The sequence below is a fragment of the Pongo pygmaeus genome, chromosome 11 (genome assembly GCF_028885625.2).
Source record: "Pongo pygmaeus isolate AG05252 chromosome 11, NHGRI_mPonPyg2-v2.0_pri, whole genome shotgun sequence".
NCBI lineage: Eukaryota > Metazoa > Chordata > Mammalia > Primates > Hominidae > Pongo > Pongo pygmaeus.
Genome location: NC_072384.2, coordinates 81,337,668 through 81,361,085, shown reverse-complemented (window position 1 = coordinate 81,361,085; position 23,418 = coordinate 81,337,668). Strand labels below are relative to the sequence as shown.

The window sequence follows — 23,418 nt, the reverse complement described above, 5'->3', positions numbered from 1 at the left end:
TGTGAGGATTAACTGAACTAATCTTCGTAGAGCACCTGGTCCCATTTTTTTTTTTTTTGCTCACCCCACCCCCCCCCAACTTTCTAGCTAGATAACTTATACATTCACTTTGTTTTTCATTCCTTCTTGAATCTGTTGTGGTTAGACTTGACCCCTGTCACTCTACAGCTCACTTGTCAAGGTCAGTCCTCATTTGACTTGACCTATTAAGAGTCTGACAAGTAGTCACACTATGCTCCTTGATGCAGCTTTCTTCACCTACCTTCTTGGATGTCATTCTTTTGGTTCTCCTCCTACCCCACTGGGCTGCTTTTTCCCAGTCTCCATTCTTGGGTATTCTCATTTTCCTATGTCTGTCCTCTGACTTCTTATTGTCTCTGTTTCTGTTTTCTCTGGTTGGACCTTCTCTAATTTCTGGCTTCAAATACTATCTAAATGCTCATGTCTTTCAAATTTATATCTCTAATCTAGGCCTCTCCTCTGAATTCCAGTTTTATAAATCTTCTGCTTAAATATTAGAGGTCTAATAAACTTCTCAAACTTATATGTTCTACAACAAACTCCACATTTTCTCCTGCAACCTCTAAATGTGTACCTCCTATAGATTTTCCCATTTCAGTAAGTGGGAACTTCATTATTCTGATTGTCCAAACCAAAAACACTTGGAGACCTGCTACATTCCACCCTTTGTCTTTCATTCTACATCCAACCCATCAACAAATCCTGTTGCCTCTTCCTTTGAAATATATCCACGTATGAGCAGCATCATTGTCACCACTTGGTATTGTACACTCTCCTTTCTCACCTGGAGTATTGTATTTCTCATCTGGGGTAGTGTCTGCCCAACGATGTCCCCCATCAGTCTGTTCTCCATGTAGCAATTTCATTTTTGTTTGTTTTAAGATCAGGTCTTACTTTCGCCTTGGCTGGAATGCAGTGGTGATCATAGCTCGCTGTAGCCTTTAATTCCTGGGCTCAAGTGATACTCCTGCCTTAGCTTCTTCAGTAGCTAGGACTACAGGCCCACAACCACACTTGACTAATTTTTTTTTTTTTTAACTTTTACTAGAGATGGGGTCTCCCTTTGCTGCCCAGTCTAGTCTTGAACTCCTGACCTGAAGTAATCCTTCTGCGCCAGCCTCCCAAAGTGTTGGGATTAGAGGCATGAGTCACCATGCCTGGCCCAGATGTTAATTTTAAAGTATACATTAGAGCACATCGTTCTTCTGCATGTTCAGTGTAAAATCCAATGTCCTTAATGTAGTGTATATTACCCTACATGGGCTACTAGTGCCTGAGCCCTCTACTCTTATGTCTTATTCCTCTCCTGCTTTCTCACTAGCACCAGTCACATCTTACCGTTCCTTGAACACACCAAGTATGCATTTGCCACAGGACCTTGATGCTTACTGTTCCCTTTGCCCAGAAACCCTTGGAACCAGCTATGTGTTAAAATTCAGATATTTACTGATTTTAGAGAGCTAAAATGGGGTATATATAATATATTACATAACACAGCTGATTTGTGGTAGCGTTTCATAATTAAACAATATTTCTGAATGAAACATTAAGAATGCCTGTGCTAAGAGGGATGAGTAAAGACTCAAGTCTCATTGTCAGATCAGCTGCAGAATGAGGTCAGCTCAGGATTTGCTGCCAAATGACTTAAGAAAAAAATGTTTTTGGAGCTTTGGGGATTTCAGAATTGCAGATGAGGGATTCTAGACCTGTACCTACACAGCATGCTCCCTTATTTTGTTCCAATCTTTGTTCAACGATTATTTATTGGGTAGTCAAGGAAGATCTCTGTCTAAAAGGCTTCTCTGTGTAGAACAAGACTGGCATGTGGAAAGTTTCCAATTAACGATATTGAAAGAGTGAAGCTCAAATCATTTTTCACTCAAATACATACTATTTAGAAGACAGTGGCCAGTTTAAGAATAATCATTATTGGAAACAAAGTACTATTTGATTAGGGATAGTTAACACAAACACTTATTAGGATTAGGGATATGTGAAATACTTAATGGATGAGTCATGTGCTGACATAAAACCCATTATCCATTTTAGTTCCTGGTAGCCTAACTGGTTGAACTCTGTTTTATTGATCTGTTATTGATTTGGCCTGTAACTTCAAGTTACATTTTAATGTAATTTCATCCTTTTCTGATCACCTGTGTCTTCAAGCATTTTTAAGCAGTTGATAGATAGTTGAAAGATATTATCACTATTTCAGTCTAAAAGATATTATCACTATTTCAATCTACTTAAAATTTTTACTACATTCATTTTAATATCACTTATGGAACTAATCGAAAATACAAGATAGTGAAAAACTTCTGAGGATCACCTGAAATTTTAGCATTTACTTTCCTTACATAGAGGAACTTAGTCTCTCTAAAGAATTATGAGTAGTAAAGTATCAATGATATTTGTCTTAGTTTTGGTTAAGTGTACTCCACAGGAGAAAGTTAGGCATGAGCAGGAATTATTGTAGTCCCACATTCTCAAACAGTTCTCCAGTAAGAAAGATTTTGTGTATTTCCAGAAATCATTTTCCTCCTCCTTAGAGCTTTGGGACCATAATTGTATTTAAATTGCTAAACTGTTTTAAGGAATCATAATAAATTGTTTAACATTTATATTCAATCAACTTTGTAATTTGTATAAATTTTTCAGGGTAACATTTGAACAATTTTTAAGAAAATGGGAAATACAGAAGTATTCTTAGTTTTACTGTATTTTAAAAAGATGACATGTGATCTACTGACTGAAATCCTTCAATCATTTTTGTTTTTCTCCCCAAGATTAGATAGAATGGATGTGATTTTATTTTTTAATTTGCATTACGGAGAGTACTTTTTGGGGGTTTTATGAAAAAGACTTCATTTATTTTGTTAGTGGTACTTCAGTTGCATAAGAAAATGTTCTTTTAAATATAAGTGGTCATTTGTATGCAGCCTTAAAGTTAGCAAACAAGCCTTTGAGTAGTCACTATTTTTGAAGGTCTTTATATCTGATTGCAATGGCTTATATTCAATAGTACTCCTACTAAATGAAATAAAAATGGATGCCTCTTCTGCCACAGAGGCACAGGTGGACATCTTGGTAGCAAGCCCCATGCGGTGTGACACATGGCACAGCCCAACATGGGGGCAAAGAGCATGCGGCTTGAGCTAGGAGTCATTTTATGGCTACTTTGCTGTAGATTTGTGTTTTTCTGTGGAACAGCCATTATTGAAGATATTTATATAGTATGATGTTTGTTTTTCATTAAGTGCTTATTATGATTTCTTAAAAATAGTCAGGACTTGATTAGCAGAACCTATTTAGAAGCCAGAGTTCCCCTGCTCCACCCCTCGCTATCTATATAAATGATATTTTTGACTCTGTCCTTTATAATGTTGGCACCCTGTGCATATTAGATGTAATCAGGGCTGAAAGGAAACTTGAATCCATCTGGAAGCAATAAACTTTTCTAAAAGACTGCACAGTGTTATTTAATCCTGTGACTTCTTACTGTGAGTGAAATTAAGGTTTGATGCAGTTGTGTCACATCGTATTGATATCAAATTTATCTTTCTAAAAAAAAACCTGACAGTATTACAGCACAGAGGAGAAGATGGCTTGCTGTAATCCCATAAGCTATTTTACGTTGATTACATGCTACATAATGTACGTAAATATATAAAATATTTGATCTAGAATGTTTAAGTTTTCTCTAAAATTTTCTCATCAGGTAATACTTTCTCAACTTCACCTTTAATTTTGGCTTCTTACCATAGTACTAACTATGCGGTAGTAATTGTGTTATGATGAAAGGCCTGGAGAAGAAATTATTATTTTAAAACTATTATAAAGTGGAGACACAGTTGTATAATTACCATCTATGTAGAATGCCAAGGTATAAACATTTAGCTTATTTTAGTATCAGACTCTTTGAATCAATTTAAGTCTTTTTCAGTAAAATTGGCTTCCTCTAATTTCTACTCCAAAATGGTTAAAATTTTGTTTTACTTCAAATACATTGGTAGGGTATCATATTTCATGTGACTAGGAGCCTAAACAATATCAGCTGACTGGCATAATTTGTGAAGTATTTGTGTGTTTATTAAAATTTAAAGTTTTTATTAAGACTTACAATTTTATTAAGACTTAAATTTTTTCCTTACATTTTGAGTAAGTCCAACTGAAAATAACTTAGAGACTTAGGAAATTTGACTACATTTTATAAGTAATTTCCTTGTAATTTTTCTTTCTTGTGGAAACAATTCTTATTGATTTACTTAACTATCTTTTTTTCAATGGCAAAAATGAAAACCAAATGTATTTGTCAACTATATTCTTTTAATTGGTGGAAATGAAAGGTTCATATCCCCCGTTTGCCTAGCATATTAAAAATAAACATGACCTTTGTCTTGAATGTTGTTAACTTGGATTTTAAAAATCAAACCATAATAAGCTATATTAAAATTGCTTATCACCTTCCCTTTGTCTCAAGTAAGTCTGGGCCTAAAAATACTCATCATATGAATAAATAAAGTTTTACAAATACTTTTTATAACGTCTTGAATTATATGTGTGTTTGAAGCTTACTTTTGGATGTTCGGTCAACAAGGCTTCTGACAGTTTCTTTTTATCTTCCCTCTATTCCCTGCCACTGTGCACCCCAAAGAGATCCCTGACCACAGTGGTCCCATTGCTGGCATCAGGAAGGTAGACTGAGGAGTTCAGGTATCCTAGAGGCTGTTAGGTGAATCTGTTCTACCTCTTTCCTGGTCCTAGGACCAGTCTTCAAGTAAAAATAACAATTACTTTAATCTCTCAAGTAAGGGTTCTTCTCCCTTCCAGCAACACAGATCTGCCTGTGCCGAGTTCAAATACTCTGAACTTTCAACAGTTGTTCTGAATACTTTTTTGTCATCTTATGATCAACTAGTGAGAGCATTGAGGGGATAACTGAATGGGCATGGTATAAAAGTCAGACTTTTAGTGTTTCTAAGTAGCAGAACCCTTTGGATAATTTAGAGGGCTGTGCGATATCCTCACCATGACTGCTGGGAAGTAATGGGATCTGACCTGCAGAGGTACTACATTGGCTGACAATAATGACAAAGGTGAGAGCAAAGTACATATGACTATCCTTGAGGTCCTCAGGAAAAAAAGAGTATTAGTGAGTTGAACTGTGAGATGTAAGGGCCTTTACCAATAAGGAAGCCCATGCCCAGACATAATCCTTACACCCTGGCAATAGAAACCATCATTATGGTTTAGATCTCATCCTGTTCCTACAGTCCAGCAAGTTCAGGCCACAAAAGGTTTAAGCACTTTTTCCTTTGTTCTCATAGCAACAGTTGCCCATGGAGGTTCAGTTACACTAATATTAACATTTTAATATACACAAAGAAGTGCCTGGAATGTAGTAGGTATTCAAACTTGTTAAATGAAAGAAGTAAACTTTCAGACTTACCTTGAAATACTACAGTTTTATTCTTTCTCTAACCTCTCCCACTACCACCATCTTAAAACCACCATTTAATTAGTATTTTATAGCAGGTTATTAAAGGCTTTCAAAGACCTTTGAACCTTCACCCTCTGGTAAGTTAATAACTTCTGATATGCGATTAAATGTCAACTGAGTAGTAGTGGGCCTTAAGAGTTCAGAGGGACTGAGAAATGAAGGTTATTGTTTAGAAGAGTGGCTCAATGTGCTTCGACAGTTGGTTAATATTTGAAAAGACTGGAGTCAAGAAGGCCTTCCATGTGCTAGGAAATGAAGGAGCAAAGGTCCAGAGGTGGAAATGTATACAGTGTGATTAAGGGATTTTCTGATTGATAGTAAATACAGTCAATAAAAAACTTTTATTGGAAGTCTAGCCTGTGTTTGAAGCATTAAGCTAGGTGCTGGGATACAGAGATTAGAGATGAAGATAATGATGAAGATATTGTTGAAGTGAATTGCTGAGAAGCTAGAGAAAGGGCCAATTACCATAATCTGAGGATCAGGAGGAATTGGTGCAAAGATCATCTGGTATAATATGTAAGAACTGTGTATACAAACTGATATGTGTAGCTGAACTGATAATGCCAAAAAAAAAATGACTAGGTTTTTGATTAAGATGAATCCATTAAGGTCATATTTTCTGTTGGTGCCATTCTTGGAGACCTCCCCCAACCCTATACATTTATAAATGTTTTTCCTGAGGGACTGAGATGGAAGTGGACATATAAAAGGAAAGGTCTGGGCAAATACATAAGTAGGTAGTAAAATCAAGGAACAAATGATCTCAACAAAATTGCCCTTCTTGAAATGAATGAAAATGATGAAAGCCAATCACATTGCATGATGAACTTGGGGTATAGAATATTAAATATTTAAAATTGCTTTATTTCATGATGTTTCAGATGTAATAGGAACTTGTTGCATAGATGGTGTAAAAACAATCTAGTAATAAAATCTTAGGTATTTAATACAAGGTGAAGAAAGATCCAATGCATAAATCTTGGCATTTTAGGCTTAATTTTCATAAGGCTATGCCTGTCTTTATAAGACTATATACCAGGAGTTCTCAAGCTTTTTGGTCTTGGAACCCTTTTATACTCTTAAATCGTTGAAAACCACAAAGACCATTTATTTAAGTTGTAACCATTGATATTTGTTGTATTAGAAATTAAATAGACATTAAAAATATTTACTATTTAAAAATAACCGAAAAGATGGGCATGGTGGCCCACACCTGTAATCTCAACACTATGCGAGGCCGAGGCAGGTGGATCACTTGAGGTCAGGAGTTCGAGATGATCCAACATGGTGAAACCCTGTCTCTACTAAAATACAAAAATTAGCCAGGCGTGGTGGTGGGCGCCTGTAATCCCAGCTACTCAGGAGGCTGAGGCACGAGAATCGCTTGAACCCAGGGAGATGGAGGTTGCAGTGAGCCGAGATTACACCACTGGACTCCAGCCTGGGCAACAGAGTGAAACTCTGTCTCAAAAAAATAAATAAAAATAAAAATAACAGTAAGTTCATTGCATATTAACATAAATAACATATTTGTATTAAAAATTAAAAATAACTATTTTCCAAAACAATCAAAAAAGCAATACCACTCTTCTATTTTAAATTTTTTCAAATCTCCCTTTTCTAAAAAAAAAAAATATTGTGTAAGTTTAAGGGGTACAAGTGCAATTTTGTTGCATGGATATATTGCTTAGTGGTGAAGTCTGAGAATTTAGTGTATCTTCACCCAAATAACATACATTGTACCCATTAAATAATTTTTCAACACCCACCCCCCTCTCACCCTCTTGAGTCTCCTTTGTCTATCATTCCACACTCTGTTCCTATGTACACATTATTTAGTATCCACTTAAAGTGAGAACATGTGGTATTTGACTTTCTGAGTTTTTTCAACTCTGGCTTAATAGAAGACAGCTGAAATCTCAGAATGCTTCTTCATCCAGTCTATTGTGAATATGTTGCTTTAATTGAAGTATCTAAGGAAAATACAGTTTAACACAGATGTGCAGATGAAAAGAAAACATCTTTTAATATGTTCAGATAATTGTGGATATTCTCCTTTGATACTATAGCAAAACTTGTCAAGTGCTAATTTCTTAAAGGCTGGTTATAATTTGAAATCTGAAAACATATCTATTTAATTGTAGTGTGCTATTTGAAAATTTATTGGTCTGTCTTGTACTTTGAATGGATATTTTGCCCATGTATGATTTTATAACATCCTGTATTGGCCTTTTGGAAAATTTGGTTTACTATCATAAGGTTTCTAAATGTTGATAAGTTTTATTACAGTATATTTAAAAAAGTCTAATGTCACTGCCAGTCTCATCAGAAAATTCTTTAAGATTAGAAAGCTGTTAAGATCATCATCACACTTACAAGTTTTACAAAATTCTAATTTTACTCAAAACATTATATTTTATCATTGACAAAGCTCTCAGTTGCTTTCCTTAGTGACGACTCACTTTGTTCATTTTCCAGAAAATGTTTACCAAATGCTGCTGCCTCAATACCAGAGTCTGTATTGTCAGTTGATCTTTCAAGTAAAAAGTGGTGTTCTGTGAAAAACAGCTAGTTCAGCTGCAACTGAAATGATATAAGTGTTTCTCCTGGAGCAAACCACCACTTCCATTTGTAGCAGAAATGCTGTATGTATACTTTCCATTGTTATTACCCATAACATTTTAAAAAATGTACTCAAGGGTGGAGATTTTTTTTAAAAATAAGTGTTATTGCTTCATCAAAAACAGTTAAATGAAACTGGATTTTTTAAACTGAGTTTGAGTTAATGAAGAATGCAGCAATTATGAGTAAAATTTGGTGCTCCACCTTGATTCATACTGACACTCCAGGAGTTTTACCCACTATTTCTTTTGTAGCTTTAGTGCAAATGTTAATATGGTAGGAAAGGTAAATGACATCTTTAGTATTATTATAAAAATCGTTTTTACCCTGTATACTCTTTGAGACTACACATTGAGAATTGCTGATGAAGGTGTTTTAGTTTATCATAAGCACTGGAAAGATTTACTTAATTCACCAATTTCTCCTGAATATTTGTTTATATAAAACAAGACTATATGTATGGACCTACCCTTTTATCTAGGAAAATTAATTTCTAAGAACTAGCCAGGATATTTGGAATGTGAATAAATCATATATCCAGAAAAAGGCTTTAGAAGATTTTCTATGATTGAAAGTCAAACAGCTCTCATTTTCTATTTTACTGTTCTTTTTCAAAAAATTTACCAATTTTATGTGGTATTTATGATTAAACATACACCAAGTAATTTAACGTTTTTAATGTCACTTTTAAAGCTCAAAGAATCACATTTAGGCTGGGTGCGGTGGCTCACGCCTGTAATCCCAGCACTTTGGGAGGCCGAGGCAGGCGGATCACGAGGTCAGGAGATCGAGACCATCCTGGCTAACACAGTGAAACACCGTCTGTACTAAAAATACAAAAATTAGCCAGGCATGGTGGTGGGCACCTGTGGTCCCAGCTACTCGGGAGGCTGAAGCAGGAGGATGGCATGAACCTGGGAGGTGGAGCTTGCAGTGAGCCAAGATCGCACCACTGCACTTCAGCCTGGACAACAGAGCGAGACCCTGTCTTAAAAAAAAAAAAAAATTAGATTTTTGACTGTTTCATTAATTCATCTTAGACTTCACATGAAAATATCTGTATATCCTCAAATGCTTACATTCTTAAGAAGTATCTCAGCCGTTTACACATGATAGAAACAACTAAATGGAAAAAAATTGCAGTTGGAAATTCAATATTTTTTATTTGATCTGATAAAAATGTGCCATTTGCGAATTGGACTGTAATTTTCTGTCTTTCTCTCTGAAAATAAGTTCAAAAATTTCCCTCTAATACTTTTACTGGATAAGAAGCCTACTTGGTTGTAACTCTTCATATATGTATGTATTTAGGAACTTAAGCTTTTCTGCTAACAAATGTTACGTCATAATTCTTGAGGATAGTAGTATGTTGTGATGGGTTTTCAGTAAACTACAGGAGCAGCCCTATTTGTTTAAACCCTAGTTTAACCTGATTATTAACAATTAAATTGTGTTTTCTTCTAACAATTAAAGTGTATTTAAATTTATTGGTCCCTTGCTTCACAGATTTATCTCAGTATGTGGTGTATTCAAACAGAATTTTGTATTTTTAATTAGGGGATTAGATAACCAATTCTGAAGAGCCAAAAAAATTGTTAGACATCACATTGCTTAACCGTCTAATATACCATAAGTGTGTATATACACTATGTTGTGGGAGCCATCTATCAGGCAGGCCTGTTTTTCAGGCAGTATTTTAAAAAGTGGACATGTGCAGAAACTGTGAGCACAATTAGCGCCAAGCAGATAAATCCAGCTCTAATCCTGTTTACGGTCTACATCAGACAGATGTGCCAAGATTGATTTAGACAAGCCCGAGGCTTACAGTAATATTTTTAAAAGTGCCATTCACTGTTCTATTTTTGTTAAACCTTTGCTAAGTATTCTGAAGTCTTATTGGTTTTGCTCTTCTTATGAACCACCGTAACCTACTTTAAGCAGGTCCCGCTTTGCTCTCATGGTGACAGGGTAACCTGCCAGGAGAGGTTATCTTTATTCCCTGTAATTAAGTTGACTTTTCCCCCCAAGAAAATACAACAATAGGAAGTGGGTGCTGAATTAAATAAATAGCATGATACCCAGTAGATGTATACTTAAGTCCCTTGCAAGAACAGATGGTCCCCAGTATCTCTGTAAGTAATGTGAGAGGACAGTTAATGTTCTGAAACAACTAGCTATAACCAGTATGATACTAATGAACCAGTAGATTTCAAATAATAAACCACATGCCGCCAAGCAAAATTATATATCATTCATAAGGATTTAAGTATCATAACTTGCAAAAAAGTATCAATACATGATTTCTATATTTTTATCTACTGATATCAAATATCAATTTATGAATAGAGTTTCACTTCATATTTTTTACCAATAAAGGTATGTTTTAACATTAAGGTAGAATTAAAGTTATATTTAAAATACATGCCCCAAAGTATGTGGTGATTTTTTTTTTTTTTAACTCCTCTTTTACTATACTGTCTGCATGTATTGGGATGTATATGGAAATGTAGCTTTTACATACAATTAGGAAAACAATTGCTTTTATTTCTAGCAGAAACTTGCACTATAACAGAAGTGGCTAGCATGGGAATCAGAATAGTTATCTTGTAGATGAAAACTGAAGCAGACATAAAAGATGTAATATTTTTTCAGCACTCAAAAATTTATAAGTAAAATTTTATAAACAAAAAGCAGTATTTTTCTGATTCATATGGAAAATAAAATGAGTCTGAGTCATTCTTAAGGTGATAACGCAAAGGTGTATAGATAAGAAGTCCATTTTTAAATATACCCGAAACAGCAGTTTTTTCTCTCAATATGGTTTGTTTTCCCTTTTTTCTCTTTAATCATGTTTCCTGTAAGTATTTGCATATTCTAAGAATGTCCAAAAAATAAATGTTTTGCAGTGGGGGTTGAGGAGAAAGAAAGACCTTTTTAGATTTCAGCTGATCTTATCAGATGATCTCTAGAACCTTGAACCTTCAACCTTCACTGAAGTTAGCTGGAGGGCTTTTCACCTGGAAACCTGAGAAACCTTAGAAACCTTCTGCTTTAGCTCTCTCTCAAGTCTAGGAAGCCAGTGGCCTGCGGCCCCACAGAGCCAGCTGGTCCACTCCTCATATAAGAACTTCAGTAACAATACAAAGACATAGCAAAGCACCATCTAATCTGATAACTCATTAAACAATATTTAGATGGCTCAAGACTTTAAATAAAAACATTTTAAGCTTGTTTATAGAATACTAACAAGTTTTATTCCCAAAGACTATATTCAGAGTGAGAAAACAATTTTCCTTAAAACTAATATTATACACATGTTCATATATGTTAGGAACTAGTTATATGCAAAATCAAGTGACTCTTGTGATTAGAACTGGTCAGATTTATTCATGTAGCATAAATGGTTAATATTGCCAAAATGAGTAATAGATCAGATTTTCTACGTGAGATATTGACACCTGAGAGATTTACAGTGTTTCACTGTTGTGAAAAATGGAGTGCTGAAGAACGTTTGTCTCTTGTTATACATTTGTAAAAGAATTCACAAATTACTAATTTCAAATAATTAAATATTTCTTCCAAGCCTATAGTTTTTCTTTTTAATTTCTTCTTGTAACATTGGCAAAAAGACCATTCATGTGAAAACCTCAGATTTTGATCTGTACACAAATGCAGGAGTAGAGATTGGAAGCTTGAGCTGGAAAAGCAGGAAATACTGCTCAGATCCTTACAAGGATTTTCAGAATTTTCACTGTTGGGTCCTCCCGGTTGCCGCGCTCTAACCTCCCATCTCCTTGAAGGCAGCCCCAGTTTCTGATGAAATACTATTCAGTTAATTTATACATATGCTGTCTTGCTGTTTTCCTAAGGACTACAGGCAGAACTGTGATTCACCTACTATTTTAAGTTTGGCTAGATTTAAAAACAGATTATCTCACTTATATGTGGAATCCAAAAAAGTCAAACTTATAGAAGCAGAGAGTACAATTGCAGTTGTCAAGAGCTGGGGGAGGTGAGGCAAGGGGATGATGGTTAAAGGTACAAAATTTCACTTAGACAGAATGAATAAGTTCTGGATCTATTGTATAGCATTGTGACTATGGCTAATAATGTACACTTGAAATTTGCTAATACCTGAAGATCACTAAGAGACTACGTCTTAAATGTTCTCACAACACACCAAAAAAAGGTGTGAGGTAATGAATATGTTAATTAGCTTGATTTAATCATGTCACATTGTAAACATGTATCAGTACCTCATATTATATGAGGTACTGATCTTGTACCTCATTTTATTTTCCATATGAATCAGAAAAATACTGCTTTTTCTTTATAATATCTTGTACAGCATAGATACAATTTTTAGTGGTCAATTATATTGTAATATATACATAAATATGTATGATTTTTATTGGTCAATTATACTGTAATAAAACTGCAAAAAATAAAGTCGTATCTTGTACAACTTTATGATCTATGTACAACTTTATGATCTATGCTGTATCTTGTACAGCATAGATACAATTTTTAGTGGTCAATTTACATACATAAGTATATATGATTTTTATTGGTCAATTATACTGTAATAAAACTGCAAAAAATAAAGTTGTAATTAAAAAATAATTTGGAAGAAAAAATTAGCAAGTGGTTGGAGATTGAGGAAGATGGGACCAATAAGTCCTCCAAGGAGAGTCATACATTCGTTTTTTTTTAAGGTCCATTATTAATCTTATAATATTTAATATGTATAATTTCTTGACACTTATGGGTCCAATTAAGTATGAGAACAATGTGGATAAATCTAAAAACCTTAAAGTTGAGTAAAATAAACCAGATACAAAGAAGCACATACTTTATAGTTACATTTATATGAAGTTGTAGAAAAGGCAAAACTTAGCTGTAGTAAAAATCAAAATCATGGTCCTGAGGGAACAACTAGAGAGTGGTATGAGGGAGCTTTCTAGAATAGTGGGAAAATTCTATGTCTTTATTGGGATAGTGATTATGTGAGTGCATATACTTAAAAAAACTCATGGAATCATGCCCTTACAAATCTGTAATTTTTTTTTTGGTAATTTATACCTTAATAAAAAACAAAACAGATGACAGGGTTAGTGATTGTTTCCTTGAAGAAGGTCTTTACATGGGTCTGTTGTTAATGAGTTGTAGTAAAAATCACCCAAAATGCTTGGATTCAAGTCTTAGATCTGTTCCTACCAGATGTATGACCACAGACAAGTTACTTACATTCTGTCTTCAGTTTCTTCTCTTTTAGGAAAAAGCATCTAGTTTTTCTTGTAGAGATTAAATTAGATAATACAAATGAAGTACAGAGAACAGCATCTGGCGTGTAACACATGTTCATTATTAGCTACCCTTATTTTTTAGGGAATGGAAATTTTTAAATTAAAACTAATCAAACTATTTTAGGATAAGCAAGTGAAACAATCTTTTTTTTCAATCGATCACAGAAATATTTTCACTGAAGACAAATTAGACATTTATATAAGCAAACTACAGTGTCATTACCATTCAAATTTTCATATGCATATTCATACTTACATGCATATGAAAGCATTACACATATGTATTCTATAAATATATACAAAACAGTAATGGAAATGTGCTGTACTATTTTGAACATCTTTCTAGTCAGCCCTGCATTTTATTTACTTTTGAGACAGGGTCTCACTCTATTGCCTAGGCTTGAGTGCAGTAGTGTGATCTCAGCTCACTGGAGGCTGGACGTCCTGGGCTAAAGGAATCCTCCTACCTCAGGCCCCCTAGCTGGGACCACAGGAAAGCACCACCATGCCCAGCTTATTTGGTTTATTTTTTTTTTGTTTTTGTTTTTTTTTTGTAGAGATGAGGTCTCACTATGTTGCCCAGGCTGGTCTTAAACTCTTGGGCTCAAGTGATCCTCCTGCCTCAGCCTCCCAAAACACTGCGATCACAGGCATTAGCCACTACACTGACCTCTACATTTTAATAGCTGAGTAGCCTTCTGTTATATGAATATACTTTTTTTTTTTTAACAGAACCAATACTCCATTATTGTACATTTAGGTTGTTTCCAAGTTTCACTCAAATAATGTTTGGGTAAGTAAGTATTTTTATTTATTATTATTATTATTATTTTGAGATGGAGTTTCACTCTGTTGCCCAGGCTGAAGTGCAATGGTGTGATCTTGGCTCACTGCAACCTCCGCCTCCTGGGTTCAAGCGATTCTCCTGCCTCCACCTCCTGAGTAGCTGGGATTACAGGTGCACACCATCATGCCTGGCTCATTTTTGTATTTTTAGTAGAGACAGGGTTTCAGCATGTTGGTCAGGCTGGTCTCAAACTCCTGACCCTCTGATCTGCCCACCTCAGCCTCCCAAAGTGCTGGGAATACAGGCCGTGAGCCACCACGCCTGGCCTGGATAAGTATTCTTTTAGCTAAATTGTGCATATTTATTCCCTTAGAGTAAATTCCTGGAAGTAAATTGCTGGATCAAAACCAGGTATATTTTAAAGAATTTTCCTTTTCTACATTAAAAATAATTATAATTCTGATTACAAGAAAGGAAAATTATGGAGCTTCATAAGAAAAAATTAGTCTCATATTTCATATCTCATATTGCATATTTAATAGGTAACCAGTGTTAAATTTGTTGTGTGTTTTCCACTGGGATTTCTTTCTATCTCCTTTAATAAAAGCAGGATCAGATCCCTCAGATTACTTTGTAACTTGCTTTTATTCTACTTTTTCATACCTGTTAGCATGAATGTCTTTCCAGACCAGAATACAGAGATTTCACTTAGTTATTTATGAGCTGCAGAAGATGACTATGATTTATTCAACCATTCTCCTGTTGAAGAGCATGAATATTGCTTCAGATATTTTTGTTATTATAAATATTAGTGCAATTAACATTTTAAAGTCTTTTGATACATATTCCCAACTTGTTCTCCAGCAATTACCATTTTTGCATTCCCACCAGCACTGGGGCTACTTCCCTTTAGCTGCATCACCATTTAGCATTATTTTTGATCTTGTGCCAATCTAAAAGGCAAAAAGTGGTATCTTGTTGTTTTAATTTGCATTTCTTTGATTACTAATTAGATTGAACTTTTTCATGTGTTCATTGGTCAATTTGCATTTCTTCTTTTGTGAAATGCCTGCTTGGGTCTTTTATGTACTTTACCATTAAAGTGTTTTTCTTGATTAAATAGATTATGTAACTGTCATATGTTGCAAATATTTCTGTCCATTTGGCCTTTGCTTATGACTTTTTATGAGTCTTCAGGACTTTAGAGGTCTTTATTAAGTATTCAATAATTTTAATGTTAAATGTATTGATCTCTGTCTTCCTTTGTGTCTTAGGGCTTTTCTATTTAAGGTTACGTAAATTTCTAATCTACAAATATTGGTGTATATTATGAAATAGGGCCCTATTTTTCTTTACAAAAGGTTAGTCAGTTCTAAATCATCCTTTGCTATTTCTAGCGGAGCTTAGATGCCACCATTATCACATCAGTTAATTTTTAAATGTGTAATTGTTTCCTGATCTATTCATTTGTCTATTCCTAGATACTTCTATCGTAATAGCTTTGCCAAATATATCTGATAGGGTGTGTACTCTCCCTCATTACTTCATTTATTTATTTATTTATTTATTTAGAGACAGAGTTTCACTCAGTCACCCAGGCTGGAGTGCAGTGGCACGAACTCGGCTCACTGCAACCTCCGCCTCCTGGGTTCAAGGGATTCTCCTGCCTCCACCTCTTGAGTAGCTGAGATTACAGGTGCGTGCCACCACACCTGGCTAATTTTTATGTTTTTTTTTTTAATTTTTTTATTTTTAGTAGAGACAGGCTTTCGCCATGGTGGCCAGGCTGGTCTCGAACCTCTGATCTCAGGTGATCTGCCCTTCTCGGCCTCCCAAAATGCTGGGATTACAGGTGTGAGCCACTGCGCCTGGCCCCCTCATTGCTTTTAAAACATTTTCTTACTGTAATATATTTATTCCAAGAGAATTTTCAAATGTTTCATGAGATTCCTTGTCCATTCCTTACATCAGAAAATACCATGGAGATTTTGATTGAAGTTCTATTATAAGTAGTTATTAATAAAGAGAATACTGGCATGGAAAATATGTAATCTTGGAACTTGTTGTATCTCCACTTATTCAATCCTTTGTCTCTCAGTAGATTTTGAATGGCTCTTTATCCCACACGAGCCTAGAATCATTTTGCTAAGTTTATTCCTAGATATAATATGCTAATTGATATGGGAATTTTTTATCTCCATTATACCTTCTTCTTGGGTGTAGACATATTTGTAGCCAGCTTCCTCACTGCATATTTTTTATTAGGCCTAATGGCATTAAGTTTATTATTTTGGATTTTGCAAAAAAAATTATGATAATATCTTTAAATAGTTAGTTTCAACTCCTCCTTTCCCCTTAAATCCATCAATTACTGTCTTTTATTTCACTTTCCTTATGTATTGACTAGAATGCCTAGAATAATTGAATGGTATGAGTAATAATAGGTATTCTTGTCCTGTTTTTGGAAATCCTTCTGGATTTCAGTAAGTGTGATGTTGGCTTTTGGTTTAGTATCTTTAAATTTGCAATTTACAAGATATTTTACATTGGAATAGTCATTGAGTTGTTAAGTAAAGCACAAACATGTTAAATTCAGACTGAAGTACAGGACTTTAATGAAAAGTGAAAAGAGTTTATTTCATCACTTTCATTTTTTCTTTCCCTCAGTGGCTGTTTGTCCCCCCCTACCCCACTCCACCCCCCAGCTTCCTTCTTTTGTGCTCTTATTGTTCTAGGTTTGACTACATAAAAAGAGACTCTAAATTTATATGTGATACAAGAGCATAACTAATATTATAAAATTAGTCTAGAAGAAGTTATTTGCAACCCATATAATAAGGGACTAATTTCAAGATTATTTGAAGGACTTTAAATATTGGTAAGAAAAAAATAGACAACCATTTAGAATAAGGCAAAGCATGTGTAAAGGCAACTCTTAAAAAAAAAAGTGAGCTGGGTGTGATGATGCACACCTATGGTCCCAGTTACTAGGGAGGCTGAGACAGGAGGATCACTTGAGCCCAAGAGTTCAGGGCTGTGGTGTACCACAGTCACACCTGTGAATAACCACTCCACTCTAGACTGGGCAAACATAAGAAGATTGTGTGTCTTAAAGAAAAAGAAATGAAAAGATATTCAGTTTTATTAATTGTTTGACTAGCTGATTTTTGGAAAATACCCACAAATATAACCAAGCCTACAAGTTTTTTTTAAGGTGGGTAAGAGATACATCTTATCTATATGCATCCACCTATGTGAAGCAGGCACCCAGTAACACCCCTGTGTGGAAGACAAGCTTCCTTAAACTTCACAGGACAGTATTTCCTATGTAGTCCATCATAGGCTGAGGATTTTTCAGGACCTTTGGTAAGCCTGCTTGGTTTCATTCTTGAGGGTAGAGGAAGGGTGTAAGACTTCTCTGGTCTCTCCCAAGCATTTTGGGGACCCTGGCCATAAGCCTACTTGCTCAACAGGTGCAAATGACTGGTAATATGCTGACCAGATGCAAGTGTACCACCGATGATTTGCTGTGACTGAGTTTGGTTTCCTTTGCATGTACTATCCAGCTTTTCGTTCCTAATATATTCTTCCTTAAGGGAACCAGGACTTCTTGGGGAATCCAGATGGGCTTGAAACACTGTTTTTATAAGAGGAGGGCTGTTTTCAAAGACATCTATAGTTCGTAACAAAGGAGTTAGATTGAAGGGACTCTCACTGTTCAGTCTGTGACAAGCATGAGTATTAAAATGGAGACAAGAATTTTAGTTAATTGGAATGTTGAATTTGTAAAAGGCTATAACTTCATAATATGATCAAGGGGAACAAACAATCTAAAATTTGTTAAAGTAGCATTTTCAAAGTGCGGTCCAGGGACTCTCAGGGTTGGTGAGGTCACAACTGTTTTTATATTATTGCTAAGACTGTATTTCACTCTCCTTCTCTCCAAGGATACGGTGGAGTTTTCCAGAAGCTATGGGATATGTGGCGATAGCCTTGCCCTGATGGAGTGTGTGCTTTGTGCTTTGCATTTTTGTCCTTTAAAAATGCTTGGTTTTAATTTTGAATACAATAATTATAGATAGATATAACCTACATAAACCAAAGTTAATTGCGGCCCTCGGTCTTTAAGGGTGCACAGTGGGGCCTGAGATTAAAGAATTTGGGAATTGATGTTCTAGAGAAAAGTTGATCTTACTGATGGGGGTTAATCAATTAGTATTTACTGACCGGGGCAGGACAAACCATTAATTTTATAAAGACACACAGAGCATTTCACTAAAATACTTTTACTCTGATTAAGTGGTGATTTTAGTAATAGTAATGATTGTTTGGTTTTCTGATACCTGAAGGAAAAAGAGCCTGTTGAATTGACACTTTGAGGGTGTTGAGTTTTAGGTCACTGGGTGACTCTAGAAATGGACCAGGAGAAGAACTGAAACTTGAGCTTTCTAAGAAATAGAAGACCTAAAAAATGTTTAGTGTTACCCTATCCCATGACCACAATAATTGAGAAAAAGGCCTTTCCGTTCCCTCTCCCCTACCCTCCCCCTTCTCCCCTACCCTCTCCTCCCCCCTCCCCTCCCTGCTCCCCCTCGTCTTCCTCCTCTCCCTCCCCCCTTCTCTCCCTCACCCCTCCCAACCTTCCCCCTCCTTCTCTGTCCCCCTCCCTCCCTGTCTTCCTCCCTCCCCGCCACTCCCTGTCTTCCTCCCTGTCTTCCGTCCTCCTTGTCTTTCATCCTCCCTTCCTTCCTTCCTTTCCTTCCCGTCTGTCTTTCCTTTTTCTTCTTTCCTTCCTGTCTTCCCTCCTCTCTGTTTGTCCCCTTCTCCTTGTCCCCTTCTCTCTGTCTTGCCTTTCCTTTCCTTCTTTTTCTTTCTCTCTTTCTCTTTCTTTTTCACTCTTCCTTTTTTTAATTTCCCTTTTACTTGCCTTCTCTCTTCTTTCATTCCTTCCGTGCTTTCTTTTTTTTAGTAGTATGTGTACTTTGTGAGCAATCAGACTATAGCTTGCAGAATAGTTGGGAGAGGCCAAAAATGCCCCTGAGAATGCAAGTAAGGAACTTCTTAGTGAGCATATGAACATCCTCACTCCAATCGGAGGGATAACATTGTTCATGCTTCAAGGGCTAAAAAGCTGAGAGAGGGTCTCTGCTCTCTGTTACTTTTAGCATTTGAGTCATTTCTGCATGTATTTCTACTGATTACTTTTTCTCCTATTTTGATTCATATGTTTTCTGCTTCTTTGCTTGTCTAGTGATTTTGGATTAGATGAGTGATATTGTGAATTTTACCGTGCAGAATTGCTGAATTTTTTTTTTTTTATTCCTGTAAATATTTTTTGGCATTGTTCTAGGATGTAGTTAAGTTACCTGGAAAAAGTGACATCCTTTTTTTTTTTATTATACTTTAAGTTTTAGGGTACATGTGCTCAATGTGCAGGTTAGTTACATACGTATACATGTGCCATGCTGGTGTGCTGCACCCATTAACTCGTCATTTAGCATTAGGTATATCTCCTAATGCTATCCCTCCCCGCTCCCGACATCCTTTTGAGAGACTTGCTTTTAAGTTTTGTTAGGTGGAATCACAGCAGTCTTTAGTCAGCTCACTAAGGACCAATACTCTTCTAAATACTTACCATAATGTCATATGAATTTCCATGTTTTTCTACTTCGGCTGGTAGGAACACCTGTGTCATCTCTAAGCATTGTTCTGTTAATTCTTCTAGTAGTTCTTATCTGGCTTTGTACATCTGCTGCTCAATACTTTCAGCTAAAGTCTCAAGGGGACCTCTGCAAATCTACAGTGTTCACTGTTCAGCTTTCTCTTCTGTAGTAAATTGCACAGTGAACTCTAGTCCCCTTAGCCTTCCTGAACCCCCAGTTCTCCTTAACTCAGGGAGATCACCAGGCCCCACCAGGATTCCTGTATCTGCCCTGTGACCTGGAGACTCTCTGCAGGCAATAGGTTGGGGCAGTCGTAGGGTCCACTTTGTTTTCCTCCTCTTCGGCTTCACTGTCCTGTGTTACCTGATGTCCAATGTCTGAAAACTACTGTTTCACGTATCTTGTGTGCTTTTGTAGTTTTAGGTGAAAGGTAAAACTAGTTTCTTATTATCCCACATTGGCCAAAGCAGAAGTTTTGGAAGTCTTTTTTTAATGTCTAAAACACTTCTACTTTGAGAGTCAGTTGAAATGGTCTTTTCCACAATAATTATTTTCTGACCTATGGTTTAAAGATAAGTCATGAAAATTTTATGCCACTTTTTTTTTTAAGTCTGATTATGGATAAATTCAGGGGGCTATTTCCTCCTAGATTGACAGAGTTTATAATGTTTCCTACTCACAATAATTGTACTTCTGCTTCCTCTTTGCATGTGTTACTTTAATGGGAATGTATATTTCCTTTTCGTTAAGCCTGCCTTCAACAATCTGTCATAAAGTCACTTCTATTAGTGAATTCTATTTTTTCTGTTACTTTACTCTATCCTTAGTACCAAAGGGCTCCTTGTGTGACACCAATTTATTACTAAAATGTCTCTTTGTTTATGTTCTTGGAATTCTTCATATATTGACTATCCTCAGATGTTGAATGTTGTAGGCCTGTGTGGCAGGGACGCTCTTCCATTTATTCTATTTTAATCTAATTCTTGACAAAATAAACCCAATTTTTCTTTTCTTCCCCTTTCCGTCTCATGTAGGGACTGGCATAAAGGGCAGTCCATAAAATTACAAATGATTAATTTTTTTAGTTTTAACTATTAGTCTTACATTTAAGATATGGACACAATTTTTATTTCTTACCAGTAATTCATTTTATTTTTTTAACTTTTAGGTTCAGGGGTACACGTGCAGGTTTGTTATATAGGTACATTTGTGTCATGTGGGTTTGTTGTACAGATTATTTCATCACCCAGGTATTAAGCCTAGTACCCATTAGTTATTTTTCTTGATCCTCTCCCTTCACCCACTTTCTACCCTCTGGTAAGCCCCAGTGTCTGTTGTTCCCCTCTATGAAACACAATGGTTTTAATTGGAAAATTTAATTTTTTTCAGGTGATTCTAAGTATGACTTGCTATGTAAAGAAGAATTTATTGAACTCAAAGACATATTCTCTGTGAAACTGAAACGGCGTTGTTCTGTTAAACAGCAGAGAAGTGGTACTTTATTAGGTATCACACTCTTCATCTGCTTGAAAAAGGAACAAAATAAACTAAAGAATTCTACACTTGATCTTATTAATTTAAGTGAAGACCACTGTGACGTATGGTTTAGACAGTTCAAGAAAATATTGGCAGGTAAGTACTCCTCATGGGAAATTTTAATCAGCCCAGTTTCCTTGATATAGATGATTAATCTAGACATGTTTTGAGTGAAAACAACTTTAGTGATGTTGAGATAGTTTCTTTCAGTTCCTAGTTTTTGTCGTAAGTGTTGAAATTTGTCAAATACTTTTTCTACATTAATTGAGATAATCATATTTTTCCCTACATCCTGTTAATATGGTATCTTACATTAATTGATTTTCATATGTTTAACATCCTTGCATTCCAGGAATAACTCCCCCATGGCCATGGTGTATAATCTTTTAAAGATGCTATTGAATTTGGTTTGTTAGTATTTTGTTGAGGATGTTTGCATCAATATTCATAAAACATATTGTTCTGTAGTTTTTCTGTACTTTTTATCTGACTTTGGCATCAGGGTAATACTGGCCTCATAGAATGAGTTAGGAAGTAACTCTTGAAATGACTATTTTCATGAAGAAGCTTCAATAATCTGAAATAAAATAAGTAATTTAGTTCACCTGAGAGTTGTTTTTAGAAGCGTATTTATTTTTCTATTAATGTCTCTTTTGAACTGTATAAGAATGTATTCTCCTTCCACTCACACATTGATGCCACGTGTGTATATGTACTCTGTGGCCTGAAAATAAGAATTTTTTGAATAATCTTAAGAGGCCATGCTTTATACTCTGGTAATTGAGAATTACCTATTTCACAGTAGCTTTTTCTAAAGGTTAATTTCCAGAGAAAAGAGAACATGTTTATTAGGATATATCTCTTAATGAATTCAGTGTATCTGAAATTTTTAAATGACATTTTCATATTTTGCATACTAAATAAAATTCATAAGTACAAATATAATGCAATTCATAAGTACAAATATAATGCAATTCATAAGTACAAATATAATTCAATTCATAAGTACAAATATAATGCAATTTGGATTGCTAGAAGTTATCTAGTTAAAATATGATCTTAGGATTTTTTTTTTTTTTGGTCTGAGATTTATGAATCTTGCCTGTTTTTCTGTTAATTCATTTCTTCTTGTTTGCCACATCAATCAGATCAGAGTAGAGGCAGCTTGTATAGTTGATGGCACAGTTTAGGGTTAGATGGCACAGGATAGAAATGGGTGCTAGACAAAGAGCAGTCACAGAGCGATGTTAGAAATTTCCAGTTCCAGCATCATTGATCAAGAAAACCATGAGGACCCAAGTTGATCAAAGGCAGCCAGTCAATAAAGTTATGCTCATGGGAGATGAGCTGAAGTGACATTACATTAAAATTGGAAGACCCTCTTACTAAGTAGCTCCATGCTTCCCTGCTAGCCCCTTTGGGGCTTCCAAGAAGACTTGATTATTTCAAGAAGGCAAGAACCCACAGAGGCCGTAGTTTAGTTTATCTCTCTGGAAACATAGAGAATATGTATAATTAAATAAAAGCACTTTAATAGTGACTCCTTTACAGTGTTATTTGAAATTTATGTCAAGTGATTTAAAAAGTAAAAATAAAAATGAAAGTTAATAATTTCAGTGGAAGTAAATTTATTAACATGACCAGGAATACATAAAACTTGAATGGTCTTGTCTATAAAATAAGGATATGTCATTTAATTAGGAGAGTCAAAGCTCTTTCTTGCACTTAAGGTCTGAGGAACTCTTCTCCCATGGGGCTTATGAAGGGCTACACTGAGGCAACTTCCTCAATATATCTCAGCCATAAAACCAAGAGAAAGTAAGAAGCAGAGGACATCACACAAAGCTCAATTCAGTAAAAGCAATTTTATAGGAATAGAGGGACTTGTCAAAAACAAAAACAACAACAAAAACAATGTCCAAATATTTATTCAGCTTAATGAGTGATGTTTTGGTTTGATCTAGGGTTAAAATCTAGACA

At 35.3% G+C, this 23,418-nt stretch overlaps 1 protein-coding gene across 4 annotated transcripts in view; it reads left to right on the top strand.

Annotated features, from left to right (window-relative positions):
* Window positions 1–23,418, top strand: part of CERKL (ceramide kinase like) — a 121,375-nt gene that overhangs the window by 31,776 nt on the left and 66,181 nt on the right. For all 4 annotated transcript variants that reach the window (XM_054479297.2, XM_054479299.2, XM_054479300.2 and 1 more), the window contains exon 2: window positions 21,292–21,534. In XM_054479297.2, coding sequence (XP_054335272.1) covers window positions 21,292–21,534 — 243 coding nt within the window. The remainder of the gene's footprint in view (window positions 1–21,291; window positions 21,535–23,418) is intronic.